The sequence below is a fragment of the Choloepus didactylus genome, chromosome 6 (genome assembly GCF_015220235.1).
Source record: "Choloepus didactylus isolate mChoDid1 chromosome 6, mChoDid1.pri, whole genome shotgun sequence".
NCBI classification, from domain to species: Eukaryota; Metazoa; Chordata; class Mammalia; order Pilosa; family Megalonychidae; genus Choloepus; species Choloepus didactylus.
Window position 1 is genome coordinate 3,311,075 of NC_051312.1, and position 17,777 is coordinate 3,328,851.

Genomic DNA, 17,777 nt, shown 5'->3' on the forward strand with positions numbered 1-17,777 from the left:
AACTGTTCACAGTACCATCATATAGTTGTGTGTTCATCACCCCAATCAATTTTTGAACATTTTTCTTACACCAAAAAGAATAAAAATAAGAATGGAATATAAAAGTGAAAAAAAAGAGCACCCAACTCACTGCATCCCCGTCCAGCAGCCCCCAATCTTCCGGTTGGCGAGCACGGCCACGGCCTTGACCGTCACCTGGGACCGGGTCTCTCCTCCTGCTCTCCTGGAGGAGGGAGGGGCCTGGGCAGGCTCTGGGGGTCCCACTCCCAGCAGAGGTTCCCTCCCGGGGGATTGAGAGCAGGGGCCTGGCTCTCCTCAAGGGAGAACTTTTAAGACATTTATGCCGTAGAGCCACCAGACGTGCTGATACATCCACCATCAGGGGCCTTAGAAGTCGAGTAGAGCCTTGGAGACAGGAGTCCTTTGTTTGTTTGTTTGTTTTTTAATTTGGTTACATATTTTTTCCTTTAATCATAAGAAATTTTAACTTGTTACACATTTAATACAACCTTTGGAAGGTTCATTTTGCCACCTGGATTGCAATTTTCTGGCAACAGAAAAGAATTTCACAACTGCGTCCTCCTTGTTCACAGACTGCATATATATGTTGCAGGAAAGAATAAAGTTTGTGAACTCTGAAACCAAGAAATACAACTAAGAACGGCACGAAAATACTTTTGTGGCAAACTGCAAATCATACCTGATAACTTAGGGGACAGCATCAAAAATTCACATCCCTGCTTCAGCGACACATGGATTGAAAATTGTACAATAAGGAAATCAGATGTACAACACATGTATATATTCACTAAGAATCACAGTATGTTTGGGAATTTCAAAATTCAGCATATAATAATAAAATTCCAAATGTGAACCATAGGCAAGAAATAAGATTCTCTGCTGTTTTTAATATGGGAAACAGACTAAACAGCTTAATGATACACTAATAAAAAATACTATGGTACCAGCAAATTCTAAGATAATTGATAAAATTATATACAAAAGTGCAATATTAAGCCAATATTGGTTTGAAGGTATATGGAGATTGGGGGCTTTTTCGTTGCATAGTGTTTCCTCCTTCACTGTCACTGACTCTTCCCGGTGTCAGCAGGTTGTCTCTGCTTTGCCCTCTAATCCCGACCACCTTTCCCGCTGAGTCCACGCTCCCCCTGCAGCTGTTTCCTGAGCTGGCCGGTGGTGACTTCAGTGGGCCCTTAGTGTCATCCTCCCCGGCTGGCCAGGACAGCGGTCACTCAAGGTGTCCCCTGAATCAGCTGCTACATCTTCAGCTGCAATTTTTGGAGGCTCCCAACCTTCCACCTCATCTGGTTTTTTAGACTGTATATTCCATTTCAAAACCAAATTGTCCCCAAATCCAGATTTCTTCTCTGCCTTTAAGTCTTCCTTTAATCGTAAATTAGTTCCTTTGGACTCGGGAGATTCATGTCTTTTCAGCAGGGCCTGGGGACCCTGTGCAGTCAGCTCTGGGCTCAGTGGGACCCTGACCGCAGCTTGGATGACCCTGGCCAACCCTGGCCCCTTGGTGTCGCCCCCGTGAGTGGAACCCCGAGACCCTAGGGCTCCCCCCAGCTCTGGGTCCTCAGCCTTCCACGGCCTTGAGAGCTGGGCTCGGGCACCGACACTGTCCTCTTGGAGCCCATCCTGGTGCAGCCTGAGGCACGGCCGCCCCGCTGGGGGGTGAGGTGGGCCCTGGCCTGTCCCGGGCTCCGGGGGGACTGTGTCTGGGTCACACGCTCAGCGCATCCTGTGAAGTCAGCAAAATCGGGGTAAGGGAGGGAGGAGATGCTCCCTGCACCCCCAATCCTGTGGGGTGCAGCTGCACCCTGCCCAGGGGAGGGACAGCTCCAGGCCCCTGCAGGGAAGCTGCCAGGGTGAGCCTGACAGGGCCCACCCACCCCACCGCCATCGGGTCCCTCTATGTCTGGGGTCTCCCCTGACGTGTGTCCATGTCCCCGAGAGCCCAGGTCACCAGGGAGAGCCCACAGTCCCCAGCCTCTCCCCGAGCCAGCCGCAGACACAGCCGGGGTGGAGCCCTAGCTGCCCAGGATCGACCTGAGCTCCTTGCTGCAGAGCCTTTGGGGGCCCCGTCCTGGGGCTGTAGGTGCCAGAGCCTCAGCCCAGGCCCCGGGCTGGGGACCAGCTCCCTCTCGTCTCCCCGGGGCCTGGGGCCCGAGCCTGGGCAGGGGCCGGAGCTCCCCCAGGACCTAGGGGCTGCGAACCAGCCCCCAGAGCCACCCTGAGCCCGGGTCCCACATCCAGCACCCAGAGGGTCCCGCCTCGATGCTGCCTACCGTCCCAGGGGGGCTGACACCCCACGCAGCACCGCTCGCCACCTCTTCGCTTTGAACAGAAGTACAGGAGCACTGCAGCCAGTATGGGAATCCCAGCGCCTCCCATCACGCACAGGTGGTGTCTCCCGCCTACAGGAGCACAAAGAAGAGAAGGTCCCTACTCGCTGAGCCAGCAGAGAAGGGCCCCTGGGGAGGGAGCGGTGGGGGGAGCGCAGGGTGGGGGAAGAGGCCGCCCAGGTGTGACCCGGGGCAGGCAGGGCTGGGCCCCAGGTGGCCTGAGGGACACACCTGGTCACCTGGGGGTTTCAGAGCAGGGAACTCTGTGCCGCCCCCAGGACCTCCGGCACAGTCCCCTCAGGAAACAGCATCAGGACCCCAAAACTGGCAGGGCCTGCGGAGCCAGAACGAGTGTCCGGGCCCCAGTGCCTCCAGGGTGGCCTGGTGGAGCGTGAACGTCCCAGAACCCTGAGCCCAGCAGCCCGGGATGGCCACGTCCCCCCAGCACAGGACCTAGGAACGTGGGATCCCCAGGATCCCCCTGATGGCCTGGCTCCCCGGGCCTCGGCCTGGAAACACCAATGGGGCTGTCCACTTCCCCTCAAGGGTTTACTGCTTTTAAAATTTATTCGTAAGAGTCCATCGGCCCCGGACGGGCACAGGACATCCCCCTGTGGAATATCATCCGGAGCAGTCTCGGCTCCTAAGAATGAGGGGGACCCAGGCCTGGACAGGGACGGACGTGGAGCATGTTCTGCTGCGTGAAAGGCGCCAGATGCAGAAGGACAGCCACGGTCTGAGTCCAGGTCCCTGAAATGTCCAGAACCGGGGAGCCCATCGGGTCAGAGAGCACATTCAGGGTGCAGGGCTGGGGTTCTCAAGGCTAACGTCATGGTGGTGAACCCCACCCCACTGAGCAAAGTGGCTGGAGACCCCCTACCTGAACGCGCCTCCCCGCACACCGTGTCCGCTGTGGCGTTGCATTTCTGCAGGATGGCCATCCCCTTGGGGCACCTGCGGGAGGGAAGCTGTCGGTCACCCCCCAGTGCCCGCTCAGGGCCTCGGGGCCGGGTCCTCGCCTCCCCATGGAGGTGGAAGCTGGGACCCTCTCCCCGACTCGGGAAGTGGGGGTCCTGCCACCCCAACCTCATTTGGGGCCACCGGGTGGTGTCATCGGAGATCCCGAGAGGGGCCTGGACTCTCGCCCTGACCCTGGAGATGTAGTCGCTGTGATTCTTACGACGACAAACGTCCAAGAACTTTCCCCTGGGAGTGCTCACGGCTGCGTGTGTGGGCCCCTGGCCTGAGGCACTGAGGCTCTTGTGTGGATTTAATGAAGCTCTGAGTTTGGGCGACTCTGAGTTTCTGCAGGTCACGGGCGGGTCACTCCTGCTGCGTTAGGGTTATTCTGGGTCCTCGTAAGCTGGGGCACCTGTAAGTACCGGAAACATCCACAGCCGACTGCACCTCAGGCCGGGTGACGAGAGGGGGTTTCTCTGGGATCCATTTCCCAGGGACTAACCCTCTCCAGGGAATCATGGACGTTTCCGCTGAGAGCCCCACACTCCGGATCACAAAGCAGGGAACAGGGAGACCTTTCCAGCCAGACGCCCCTGTGAGGGACCCCTGTCCGCCGGTCTCGAGGCCTCGTGGACTGAGAGCAGCCTTGGGGCGCTGGGGCCCCGGAAGCCGGACACTGGAGGGGTCAAGGCCCACGTCCTGCATCCTTTCCGCGGGTGTTAGGTGAGGATGCGCTTCAGCCACACAAAGGCGTAAACCAAGAAAGGGGAGGGCAGGGGCGGCGCTGGGGGGTAGGAATGGAGGTCCCCGGCTGCCCCCTGGGAGCAGAGCCTCAGAGCAGAGCCAGGGGGCCCAGGGGACCCCGGAATCCATGATGGAGAAGACCAAGGAGGAGCCTGGGGAGCGTGGGGAAGGAAAGGCTCGAAAGGCAAATCATGTTCTAAAATGAAAGGCCATCAGAAAACACGTGGAAGGAGAAACGAGCTGTTCAGATAGAATTTGTCCAAATGAAGTAATGGAAATGTGGTGACTTCTGTGACTTGGGGGTGATAAGAAAACCCTCCCGGGTCCCACGTCACGGGGTGAGGGACGCTCAGGGTCACCTACGTGCTGCAGCGCCTGCAGGGCCCCTCGCTCCCCGCGGCCCGGTGGAAGCGGCCGTCCTGGCACTGGCACCGCCGGTCGCTGGCCGCGGAGCACTCCTGCACAGCCAGTTGGTCTGCGGTTCAGGAGAGACGCGGTCAGTCCAGGTGGGAGCACCCTGTCCCCTGCGAGCCTGCGGCCACAGGTCACGCGAGCAGGTGCCCAGGGCTGCCCTGGACGGAACGGCCCTGGCAGACACCCGAGAGGATCCCGCACGGCTGGACTGTGAGCAGCACGGCCGGGGACACCCACACTTGCACTCGCACGAGGACACGGCCCGGGGGAGCACCCAGACCTGGTGCGGGGTCTCAGGTGGGCACTTCCAGGCTGATCCTTAACCTCCAGTGGCCCCAGCGGCCTCCACGAGGAGGAGCCGGTTCACAGGCCCAGCACAGGCCAGACTCGGACCCCAACGGCGCCATCGGCTCGGGCCCTGGACCCCGGACCCCCACGGTCTGCCGGTATCTGATATACCGTGTGCCGGCTCTGGGACACATCCTGGGAATCTGCTCCCCTCTTCCTGCACCTTCCGTTTCCTCAGGTGCCATCTCCTGCAGCCCCCCTGGCTTGGGGGCTCCCCCTTGTACACTCCTAACAAGCCTTCTCCCCGCAGCCTCCACCAAACCCTTGAGAGTGTCCTTGCACCCTGTGGGCTGGGATGCCCCGGCCACACTCTGCGCATGGATTATCAGCAACATTTTAAAGAAAAATCAGGTTGTAGGAAGTCTGGTTGAGGAATGCCTGCTGGACGCCGTAAGGGGACTATTGCTGGTCTTGTGGTTGAGGTGACGCCAAGGGTCTTTGGGGACGTGTCTACTCTCAGGATCGGGGGCTGCAGGCCAGGGCGACCCCAGCAACTTACTGTGAAAGGGGCCATCTGCACACACATGCCCATATACACGTACATGCACGCACACGCATACACACATGTACACACAAACACGCACACACACGCATGCATGGGCACAGGTATATACACACCCATAAATACACACTAATACACACATGTACACACACTTACACAGATGCACATGGAAACACACATGCACAGATAGATATACACCGTACAGACATGTATACACACACCTGCACAAAGACACACACACACACACAAAGAGACATGCACATGCACACACATGCACATATGCACATTACACATGTACACACAAATACACACACATAAACACATGCACAAACTAACACATATACACACACACAGATGTACACCCAAATACACACACAGATGCATACACACAGCACCTGTACAGAGATGCACACGTACAAGCACACACATGCACACAAGCACACACACGGTAACATGTTAACAATTGTCTTTCTCACGGGGCAGACCCGGCAGTGCCCACTGTGCTTCTCCTTCAGCTTCTCTACAGGCTGGCAGTTGTCGTGACACAAATGGCTGCGCACTGGTCAGCGCACCTTCTGCTGTCCCCTCCCTCCCGCTCTCCCATCATCGGGGGACACTTTATCCGTGAGTTCTCTCCATGCACCTTTCTGTGCAGCTGCACCCTGTGCTGGGAGAACGCACTGCCCCCCACACCAGTGCTGGGGCCCCAGTCTCTGGCCCCCAGGTCCCGGCTCAGCAGCCGGGGAGAGGCCTGGGGTCCCCCCACCCAGGCCTGCAGCCGAGGACTCACCCTGGCTGCAGGTGGAGCAGGGCAGGCAGGCGGGCAGACCGTTGGGGTGCGCTGTGAACGTCCCGGGGGCACAGGCCTCGCACCTCCCCCGGGTGTGGGGGCTCCTGCAGGGCTTGGAGACGTGGTGGCCTGTGCAGGGGAGGGGCAGTGGTGAGAGCCGCAGGGGGGCACCCCCAGCCCCATGATGAGCCCCGGCCTCTACCCCGAGCCTCGTCCTCGGTCTGAGCAGCCAGAAGGGAGGGCGGGGTCTCCACACATCCGGGAAGGAGGGGGACAGCACGGCTGACCCTGCGCCCCAATCCCCTGAGCAGAGGGAGAGATCAGGACTCCACCTGCTCCCCTCGGAGTCACTAACCGGGTTTGCCGGGCAGGGACCCGAGAGCTGACAGGGGGCTGCGGGTCCTGAGCACTCGCAGGAAACACTCCCTGGGGACCCCTCAGCCAGCAGGGGCCTCCCCGACCCCCAGGGCAGCCAGATCTCCCAGAAGGGTGTCCGCGGCCAGTGCCCACTCCTCAGCCTCCTCCAGCCTCCTTGGGACAAGCCTTCTTGGGGTAGTTTGGGTTCAGATGGGTTGTAAGATGACCCCACTCCCGGTCCCCTGGGGTCTGGCCGCGCTGCATCAGGGGGGCCTCTGGGTGGGGGGCTGCAGACTGAGGCGCTCAGGGCAGCCCCGGGGCTTCACGTCCCTGTGACTGACCCCAGGGTGATCCCTGGACCCCAGACGTCCCCTGGAGCCTGGTCTCCCCTCACCCTGCCGGGGTGCGTTTCCCTGGCTGGTTTTAACCCGGGTCCTCTCCCTGGGGGGTCTCACAGCCTCTCTGCGTCCTCTGACCTCCAGGGAGTCATCGGCCCCGAGGGTGGTTGTGGCCCCGACCCAGGGACACAGGTCCCCGTAGGAGAGCACGCCCCAGTGCACAGACAGCAGGGGCCCAGGAGGGTCCTCGATCAAATGGGGTAACCAGACGCCCCTGGACTGCTCGGACTCCCCTCCTCACTGCCCGGGGGGGCCGGCTCCTGCAAGAGTCACCCCCAGTTGTCCCTCAGGCCCTCCCGCCCTCCCCTGGCCCCGCTCAGCCCTGGAGGGTGGGGGTGACTCAGGCCTGGACCGGGAGGGCCTGCTGGGCCCCCTCTGCCCTCGGAGGGACAAACACACACAGGCGCCTCCTGAGCCCCTGGGACCCTCCCCGGGGAGGAGGGGGAGGCCTGGGGGGGGCGGGACCCTCCAGCCCAGGGTCTCCGTGTGGGGGCTGCCGAGGGGAGCCCCAGCCCTCCCTCCCCGCTCAGGGGTGCCGAGGTCTGGGTGGGGCCCCCGGGACTCACCGGGAGGGCAGGGCCTGCAGCAGCGTCCGGCCGTCCAGTACTCGTGGGGCCCACAGCCCAGCGGGTCAGCGGCCTCCCGGCTCCCGGTGGGAATCAGGTGGGGCGGGGCAGGGGTGGCCGTCATCTGGAAACGACAGACACGGGGACAGACGCGGGGACAGACGCGGGTCAGCAAGGGCCCAGGGCAGTGGCCGCTGTGTCAGGAGGTGTTTCCTCAGCAGGGAGTGATCAGGTGCTCGATTCATGGTAATTCCCACCCGGAGGTGCGTACGACTGACACCCTGATAGACATAGATGGGGCGGGGGGCGACCAGCCCAGCCCCCGGGTCACAAGGGAGCCGGGACACAGCCCCGGGGGTCTCGCCCCCCACCTGCGCCCGGCCCACCAGACACGGCCCTACCCCGGTCCCGCAGGGGCCGCAGCAGCGCACTGGGGAGAGCGCGGAGGGCAGAGCCGCACTGCTGGGGGCGGGCGGGACCCTCCTCTCTGCCCCCTCCTTGGGGTGACAGGACAGCGCACAGGCTCTCCTCGGGGACAGGAATTCAGTCAAACCCTCACCCACGTCCCAAAGGAACGTCCGGGCGGGGGAAGTGCAGAGGCCGACGGCCAAGGCCCACACGCCGGGACCCCGAAGGGGCAGGGGCTCCCTGGAGAGGGCCCAGGTGGCCCGGAGATGGCGGAAATGGGGACCGAGTGGGCTGTGCGCGGCCACCAAGGGGCACCTGCTGCCAGCGGAGCCAGGAGCCACAAGCAGGGAGGCTGAAATCCTCCTGAGGCTCCCCAGGAAGGGAACTGTGCTCTTCAATCGTTGGCCCAGTCAGCCAAGAGCATCCGATCCTAAAATTGCTCCTTAAAGGATTCCTTACAGAGCCCTTGAGAAAAATGAAAACCTCACCTGAAACCCTCCCACTGTGAAAACAAACCTAAAGAACGCTGAGCTCCCCAGGGTCCAGAATTCCAATAAAAATGCATCAAGAGTTATGAAGTAGTAGATATTAACACATCACAGGAAACGGGTCTCGTGCAGATATTAACTCCCAGGACTTGCTATGTACAGGCGAATCGTATTATAAACCACAAAATACATGTGGTGTCTCAACTGCAAACCTCCCACGTTTCTAGGTCTCTAACCTGAGCTGCTGCAATATGATGAAGCAAAACAGTTGTGAGAACCTCACAGAGGAAACAACCGACACCCACAGACACTTTAAAGCCACATTAAAGCCCCCTTAAAGCGCCCTGGGGCCCCTGTCCCAGCACGGCGCGTGCTGCCGGGTCTCCCCAGTCTCGCTCCTCGGCCACCTCAGGCAAACACGTGGCCGACGCCTGACCCTTTTCCATTGCTGACCTCAGCTGGAACCCAGGGACCCCTGCCCCCCAGGCCAGGCGGGCTCGGGCCTCCTCAGTCGGTGAGGAGGGGGGAGCAGGAGAGTCTGGACGGCTCCTCTCGGGTCGGGGGCGCTGGCTGTCCCCCCGGCTCTGGCTGACGTGGAGACCCCCGAGTCCCGAGTGAAGGGGGCTCCAGGCTGAGAAGGCCCAGGGCAGCCACGAAGCTGCTTTCCCGGCCGTCTTCCGGGTCACAGAGCGACAGGGGTCACTGGGGACCCAGGGGGTCGTGGCTGTGGGAAGCCTAGAGGTGACAGTAGAGGACCCCGGAGCCGCAGCAGCACATCCTGGGTCACCACCGGATTCCTGGGGGTGTGGGGATTCCCTTGGGAGGGGGAGAGGGCTCAGCGCCCCCGAAGCGGATTCACCCAGGAAGTGGGGGGGTTCCAGGCCCCAGATCCCTCCTCCCCCCACTGCTGCTCCCCCCGTGGGGGTTCGGAAGGGAGCCTGAGCAGGGCCGGGGCAGGGCTGCCCTGGTTCCACGGCTCTGCCCTCCACCTCCAGACACTTTGGGGTCCCTGACCCCACCACAGCCTGCGGCCAACAGGAGCACAGGCCTGTCCCATCAGTCCCGGGGCTGGAGGCCTGGAGTGGGGCGGACCCGAGAGCAGAGAGTCTACTCCAGGAGCACGGCCATCGCAGGGAGGGCTGGTTTCTCCTTTGCTCCTCCCGGCACCTGCTCTGCTTCCTCCTGCAGGGAACCCCTGGGTGGGACCCCCAGCAGGCAGGCGAGAGCCTCAGCCACCCTGCTGCACGCTGTGCGATGGATAAGGCCAGCGAGGGTAGGTGGTGGGGTTGGGTGGGGATGGGGCAGGAGAGGAGCCCCTGGGGCAGGGTCTCACTGTCACCCATGGAGAAGGCAGGCAGGAGTCCTGATTGCAGGCAACTGTCATGTGCTGTGAAGGCAGGAAGGGTGAGTTCCCCAACTTCCTTCTCCTTTTTCCAGAGGTTTCTGGATCCTTGGGCCCTTTATCCTTCCAAATAAATTGGTAATTGGCTTTTCCATTTCTGCCAAGTAGGCTGCTGGGATTTGGGTTGGGATTGCTGTATCACAGCAGAACCTTCCAACATCCTAGAGAAATGAGCAGGACACATAGCGACACATACTGAACAGTGTCACGGGTAAGAGGTGTCTAGAGGCAGCAACTTTCCAGAGACAGAAAGTAGATTAGAGGGTCCGGGGTGATGGGAGGGGGTGTGTGTTTGCTTGGTGGATGTAGAGTGTTTGTCAATAAAATTCATAGCTAAAAAAAACAACACCAGTTGCTGGTGCAGATGAGTGGAAACCTCAGCCCTGTACCTGGTGGGGGTGACAGTGGAACAGCCCCACAGGAAACACCCTGGGGGTCCTCAGAGCCCTCGCCCAGACCCACCCTGAGACCGGCCCTCGCAGCCCAGGGACAGACCCAGAAGCGTCTATACCAGGACGCGCCCTACACTGGGTGGCAGCGTCCCCGCAGCTGTGTTCTCAGCAGTCCAAGGTGGCAGCACCCAGGGGCCTTGGCAGGGGAGTGGGGACCCCAGGTGGTCTCCCCACGCAGTAGAATATGGTTCAGCCATGAAAGGACAGCCGGGGGCAGACAGGACACAGCGGGGATGGCCCTGAGGACGGCGGCTGCGGACCCCAGCCAGGCACAGCCGGGGAACCTTGCCCCTCTCATGCACAATCCTGGGACCAGCAAATCACTGAGGCCCAAGCAGATCAGAGGTTTCGGGGAGCTGGGGTGGAGGAAGGGGAGGGGCTGCAAATGGAGATGAGTTTCTTTTTGGGATGAGGAAAAGGTTCTAGAAATAGCTGGCTGTGGGAGTTACATGAGCATATCAGTGTACTTAATGTTGCAGAATTGTCCAATTCAATGTGGCTCAAATGGTTTCTAGGTTATGTGTATTTGGTCAGTTAACTGAGAGAAAGGCACAAAGAAGAATGAATGAATGAATGACCCATTCAGGCCATGGATGAGCCTCAAAATCACTCTACGAAGTGAAAGAAGGCGCATGAGACACAGAGTGGTGCAGGCTCCATGTAATAAATTCTAGAAAATGCAGCACTCACCAGAGAGGGAGCCTGGAAGGGCCTGGGGGGGGGGGGGGGGGCGTTGGGAAGGTGGGCGTGTTCTCACCTGGGGGCTTAGGGGCTTCCTGAGGGGTTTGCACTTCTCAAAGTGTCCACTTCAAATATGGGCAGTGGATGTCTGTCTGTCCTACCTCAATAAGGCAGTTAACCTCCCTCCGCAAATTATAAATAAATTGTAAGGCAATAAATGGCCTCACAATGTGCATTTCCTGTGAAGAAAGAAAGAAGTAAAGAAAGTGATAAAGAGAAAGAATCCAGTTGCCAAAGAAAGGGCAGGCCCCGCCCCCTCAGCCTCACCTGCCCTCGCGCCCAGGTGGGTCTCGTCCACGACCTCCGGGGCCGCGCACCACCCCCCCAACCCCCAAGCTCGGGACCCGCCACCGGCGCAGATCGCGGAGGCGCCGCGCGGCCGCCAAGTGGAGCCCGAAGGAGGCTCTGCCAGTGTCTCCCGGGCCGTCCCCCGCCGCCCCCGGCCCCACGACGCGCTCCGAGTCCCCGTTAGCCGCCCCGAGAGCCCCAGGAGGGGACGACTTGCCGCGATCCCGTGACCCTGCCCAGGGCGGGCTCCGAGAGGGTCTCCGGGCGCGCTCAACGGGAAGACAGCGGGCGCGCCCGGCTGCCCTGCGAGGTGGGGACACGGGAAGGGGATTCGCCTCCGCGATCTGTTCCGAATCGGGCTGGGGGGGGGGTCGCGGGGGGCCGGGAGTGCGGGGCGTCTCGGGGCTCCCTTTGGATTCAGAGCCGACACTTCGCGAGTGTTTCCAAGTCGGTCCCTCCGTCCTCGCCAAACCCTCGGGGCGCGCGGCAGGACCCGGCAGCCTTCAGTGTTCGGGGTCCTCGCCCCCCGGGACCCCTTCCCTTCTCCCTGCCCCGCGACCCGCTGACGCCCACCCACCTGCACCCGGAGCAGCAGCAGCGACAGCGCCAGGGCAGCGAGCGCGAACATCGTGCGCATCTGACGAAACTGCTGCGCGCCTCGCAGTTATAGCCACAGTGTGCAGGCCCCGCCCCAGACCACGTAGCGGCATCGGCGCCCCCGGCCGCACCCCCGGCCCCGCCCCCGGCCCACGGGTTCCCCAGGCCGGGGCTCCCGGAGGCGGCGCCCGGAGGCCAACGCTGCGCTCCAGGCCCTGGAGAGCTTCCGGCCCCAGGCCGAGGCCGCCACCCGCCAGCGTCAGGCCCGGACGCCGGGGACCCAGCGCGCAAAGAGCCGCCTGACGACAGGCGTCCGCGGAACCTTAGGACCCAGGGCGCCCCAGGATCCCCGAAGTGCAGCGCGGGCCGAGGCTTCTGGCCTCCCCCAGACCTCGCAGCGGCATCGGCGCCCCCGGGACCGCGGTCCCCGCCCTCCTACCCCCCAAGAGGCCCAACCTGCTGTCCTGTCGCTGCAAGGGGAGGGACGGGGTAGCGACGACTTTCACCACCCACTATACACCCCAAGTTCACGTCTTTCCTGACAGGGTTCCCCTCCCCGTCACACCCCACCACCGAGCGCCCGGTAAGGGTGAGCACAGGCTCCAGCCGTGTTGTCACCCCCTGTGTCTTGAGGCCCCCACTAGCGTCCGACCCTCCGTCTCCCCTCACGCCCCCAAGTTCTCTGAGTCCCCCTGGAGCCTCGTGCGCGGTGGGGGTTGGAGTCTGGGAGGGATTTGGGGGAGCCGCAAGCCCCTCCAGGCGTTCTTTCGTTATCCCAAGGGCCATGTCGACGGACTCCCCTGTGCCCTCACGGGGACCGGGGTGAACAGGACACGGCCCAGGAAGGGCAACGGGGGCTTTCCCACCCCTGACCCCCCCCCCACTTATCCCCAACCCCCTCCGGCCACCGAAATAATCCACGCCCGGGAGGAAGCGGCCACCGAGCTCGCCGCCAGAGCGCAGCCCTGGCCTGGGACCCATCGCGGCCCAAAAAAGTCTGTGGTTCCCCCTACCCGGGGGTGATGGAGGAGCGCGAACAAAGCGGCTCAGAGGAGCGGCGGTGGCCGGGCGACTGCGCGCACAGGCAGGGCCGAGCCCCGGGCCGCGGTGCCCCCACATCGCGGTTTCCAGTTTTAACCCGGAGGAGCCGCCTGCCTCCGCCGCTGGAGCCGGGCGGGAAGTCCCTGCCCCTGGGTTGCCCGGGTGACAGGGGCCGCCCACTTTTCCCCCTGGGTGACCGGCAGAAGGAAGAGTCCAGACGCGTGACTCACCGCCGCGGGGAGCTGAGGGGAGCGACTCACCGGACAGCGACCCACCCGGGGGCAGGCACCCAGGCTCAGCGCCCGGGAAAGGGAGCGCATGGCGCCGAGGGAGAGCGCGCTGGGGAAGTGGCGCCCGAGGCCTGCGGGGAGGGGGTTTCCACCCGCCAGGACGGCGCATCTGGGCGACAAGCTTTCAACAGGGTCCGGGACCAGTGTGGGCGAAGGGTGGGAGGGGGTCGCGGTGCAGCTGCAGGGACACGGGCACTAGGGACAGGTCTCCACGCGTTGGGATCTAAGTCACCGTCGAGGTCGAGCCCTGGAGATGAGCCGCTGAGAGGGGACAAGGGCACCCAGGGGTCTCAGGGTCTCCCAGGGCCTGGGATGAGCCCCAGGGAGGGGCCCTGGTGCCCGGAGGCTGACTTAGACGGGGGATGGGGATGGGGTGGGTGGGAAACGCGTTCCAGGGGGAGGGGTCTACCCACAGGGGACCCCACAGGGAGAAGGCCCATTAGGAGACTGGAAAGCAACTCACAGGCCCTGGAGGGCACGTTGTGGGAGTCAAGGCAGGAGATGATGGCTCTCCAGGCCCCAGAGAGGCCTGCTGTGTTGCTTGGCGCCTCTCCCAAAAAGTCCAGATAGGGAGGCCCTGCGAAGGGTGTAGACGAGTGTGCCTCCAGATCTGGGCCTTGGGACCCTCCTCAGCAATGGACAGGAGGAGGGGGGGAATCCAGGAGGCCCCCATGAAGCAGAACCTTATGGGACCCTTTGAATCCTCTCGGGAGCTGGCGGCCTGGGCCAGCCCCACGAGGACACACCTGATAGTTCAGGAGGCCGCAAGGAGGATGGTGGAGACAGAGGAGACGGGGGTTGGGGCTGACCCAGTGTCGGGAGCGAGAGTCCTGGCTGGAGCCCCGGCATTTCCCTTCCTGAAGAGCTCAGGGACACAGGTAGGCGAGAGCTAAAGCTGCCGGCCCAGGATAAAGAAATGCAGGGACCCAGTTGGGAACATTTCCAAGGACTGGTGCTGGATTTGATGTTTGGGGAGAGCAAGAGCTTGGACTCCCATTTCTGAACTGAGCAGTGAGTGTGGGTCATGGGCCTTCCCCAGAGACCCCTGGTGCCCCAGGCCAGGAGGACAGGAGGCTTCTCAGGCCTGTGGTCCCCACCCCAAGAACCCCCATCCCCCATGTGCCTCGTCTGGGTGCATGGTGTCACCTCCCAAGGCACCAGAGCACCCAGGGTCTGTGCACTTGCCTACAAGGCAAGGAAGCTCTGTTTCAGTTTCAAATTCCTGTTAGAATAGATGTAACAGCAGGTGTTTGCCTTATTGCCTTAAGGTGAAACTCTCTTTGCATCAACACTCTAACAAGCAGCAGCTCTTAGACGTGGAGAGTCTGGGCAGCATGAGGGACTGGAGCATGTGAGGGAAGAGAGGGTGGGGCTGGCGCTGGGTGCTGCAGGGCCCGTGGGAGTGTGGACGTGTCCTGGAACTGGGAGGGCAGGAAGGACTAGACGGCTTCTTTCCCGTTGAAAGCCTGCGGTCGCTTTGGGTGGATCTGAGAACCATAGCAGCACCTTGCAGAGAGCCATGTCAGTGTCACTGCAGTGGGTGTGAGCAGGTGAGGGACAGTCCTCCTGAAGCAGTGGCCTCTACCTGCCCTTCCAGGAGCACAGCTGTGACGAGCCGTCCTTGGTCAGTTCCTGGTCAGAAAACCCACCATCCAGAAGCCCCGCTCTGCCACATGGGGAATGAGCGGGCAGGCAGATTAACAGATGATAAGAACAATGGAGAGGTCTGACTTCCGGGAAGATGGTGGAGTAGGTGAGGCAGACGGAGTAAATAGAAAGGGGCCGGAGGACAACAGGGACTGCGGTTCCTGGGTGTGACTGGCCATAGAGGGTCCCCCACAGTACGTGGAGTGGACAGGGACAAAAATGGAGGAGAGACTATGGCTCAAGGAATGGGGGGAGTTTGTTCCAGACCTCCCCAATCTCCAGGCCAGCAGCAGCAAAACTGCTGCAGGGCAGGGAGTGAGCAGTGGCTCTCTGTTCCCATCCACCTACCTGGAAGGTTTGCTGGGGGTGATCCTCCACAGCCAGACGTGGGGGAGCCCTGCTGGCTGTGATGGCTCTCCCCCCACAGGAGTCCAGGGGGGTGTAGCGGTGAGAAGCGGGGAAGGGAGAGGCACCATGCTGGCTGTCGGGAGCCCCTCCCACACCCCAGAGACTCCTGGGTGCAAGGCAGGCAGAGAGCCGATAGGCAGGGCCCACGTCCCACCTGCCGGTGCCCTTGAGCAGACTTGCTGCCTACCCGCTTGGGGCCCATGTTGCAGCCCCAGGACCAGGATTCCCCAGAGCACAGGAGATCCCATGCACTGACTTGTTCCCCACCCCGTTTAGACTCTGCCTACCACACAAGAGTTCAGGAAGATTGGCTTGAGAGCACCATCTGCTGGTAGGATTGGGAAACTGCACCCCAGCAGGCTGTGCCTCAAGGCGTCCACCTGCTGGCAAGATTGGGAAACTGCACTCCAGCAAATCACATCATATATAAATACTCAACTAATTCTACACTTCCCAAAATAACCCCATCAAGACAAGAAAATGCCCAGATGCCAACAGAAAATTGCAAAGTACTTGAAAGATATAGAAGATATGGACAAGGCCAACGAACAAATTAAAAAACCAGAAGAGACACACAATTTGGAGTGATTAATCAAAGAAGTACTGACAAATATCAATATTATGGCTCAGGATATAAAGGACAAGAAGACCCTAGAAGAGCATAGAGAAGACATTGCAAGAGTAAACAAAAAAATAGCGGATCTTATGGAAATAAAAGATACTGTTAATCAGGACAAAAATATTCTTGAGACACATAACACCAGATTTGAAGTGGAGGAACAAATTAGTGACCTTGAAGATAGGGTGATGGAAAATGAAAGCACAAAAGAACGAATGGTGAAAAAAATAAACAACTTTGAAAGAATCTCAGGGAAATCATGGACAGCATGAAGTGCACAAATATAAGAATCAGTGGTGTTGCAGAAGGGGAAGAGAAGAGAAAAGGGCTAGGAAATGTATTCAAAGAAATTGTTGGGGAAACTTTCCAATCCTTCTAAATGATGTAAATATCCAAATTAAAGATGCTCAACGAACTCCAAAAAGAGTAAATCCAAAAAACCTACTCTGAGACATATACTGATTGGATTGTCAAATGCTGAAGAGAAAGAGACACTTCTGAAATCAGCAAGAAGGAAGCGATTCACCACATACAAGGGAAACCACATAAGACTAAGTACTGACTAATCAGTGGGCACCATGGAGGCAAGAAGGCAGTGGTATGACATGTTTAAGATTCTGAAAGAGAAAAATTTCGAGCCAAGAATTCTTTATCCAGCAAAGCTCCCCTTCAAAATTGAGGGAGAGTTTAAAACTTACACAAACAAATGCTGAGATAATTTGTTAACAAGAGACCTGCCATGCAAGAAATACTAAAGGGAGCTCTACCAGCTGAGTAAAGAATAAAGGAGACAGAAGTCTGGAGAAAAGCACAGAATTGAAGGGTTATTAGTAAGGATAACTTAAAGGAAAAAAAAAATAGGGTTACAAAATAGATCTAACAAATAAAAACCAAAGAATAAGATGGCTGGTTTAAGAACTCCCTTCACAGTAATAACTTTGAATGTGAATGGATTAAACTCTTCAATTAAAATATACACACTGGTCGAATGGATTAAAAAAATATAACCCAGGGATATACTGTTTACAAGAGACTCATCTGAGACCCTGTGACACAAAGAGACTGAAAGTGAAACGATGGGAAAAAATATTCCATGCAAACTGCAATCCAAAGGAAGCTGCAGTAGCTATACCAATATTGGACAAAATAAACTTTAAATGCAAAAGTGTCATTAGAGATCAAGAAGGATACCATATATTAATAAAAGGGATAATTCACCAAGAATAAAAATTCTAAATGTTTATGCACCCAATCAAGGAGCTCCAAAATACATGAGACAAACATTGGATAAACTGAAGGGAGCAATAGATGCATCTACAATAATAATTGGAGACTTCAATACACCAATCACTTCTATAGCTAGAACAACTAGACAGAGGATGAATAAGGAAATTGAGAACCTAAACAATATGAGAAATGAATTAGATTTAACAGACATATAGATTGTTACATCCCCAAATACCAGGATACACATTCTTCTCTAGTGCCCATGGAACGTTCTCCAGGATAGATCATATGCTGGGGCACAAAACAAGTCTTAATAAATTTAAAGAGCTCAAAATTATTCAAAGCACATTCTCTGACCATAATGGAATGCAACTAGAAATCAGCAGCCACCCAAGAACCAGATCTTTCACAAACACAGGGAGGTTAAGCAACACCCTCCTAAACAACCGGTGGATCAAAGAAATTGCAAGAAAAACTGGTAAATATCTAGAGATGAATGAAAATGAGAACACAACATATCAAAACTTGTGGGGTGCAGTGAAGGCAGTGCTGAGAAGGAAAATTTATAGCTCTAAATGCATATGTCAAAAAGCAAAAAAGAGCTACAACTTAAGATCTAACTGAACAACTGAAGAGGCTAGAGAATGATCAGCAAACTAACTCTAAAGCAAGTAGACAAAAAGAAATAATAAATAGTAAAGCAGAAATAAATGGGCTGGAG

General features: G+C 58.6%; 1 protein-coding gene across 1 annotated transcript; it reads right to left on the minus strand.

Annotated features, from left to right (window-relative positions):
• LOC119536550 (tumor necrosis factor receptor superfamily member 10A-like) lies at positions 1-12,805 on the minus strand. The gene is made up of 9 exons (XM_037839414.1): positions 12,281-12,805; positions 11,979-12,123; positions 11,805-11,884; positions 7,449-7,572; positions 6,128-6,256; positions 4,437-4,548; positions 3,250-3,323; positions 2,313-2,441; positions 1-1,765 (listed from the first exon to the last, which is right to left on the minus strand). The coding sequence occupies exons 1-9, from the start codon at positions 12,803-12,805 to the stop codon at positions 1,575-1,577; spliced, it is 1,509 nt and encodes a 502-aa protein (XP_037695342.1). The 3' UTR covers positions 1-1,574.
• Positions 12,806-17,777: the final 4,972 nt, after the last annotated feature.

Bases quoted from the DNA above. Each gene is read 5' to 3' on its own strand.
- LOC119536550 (XM_037839414.1), bottom strand. From the start codon at position 12,805: ATGGGTCCCAGGCCAGGGCTGCGCTCTGGCGGCGAGCTCGGTGGCCGC. The intron at 2,442-3,249 runs GTAGGGGGTCTC...GTGCTCCTGTAG, and splicing joins GTGCGGGGAGGCGCGTTCAG to GCGGGAGACACCACCTGTGC. The intron at 1,766-2,312 runs GTAGGCAGCATC...CTGACTTCACAG, and splicing joins GTGTCAGCCCCCCTGGGACG to GATGCGCTGAGCGTGTGACC.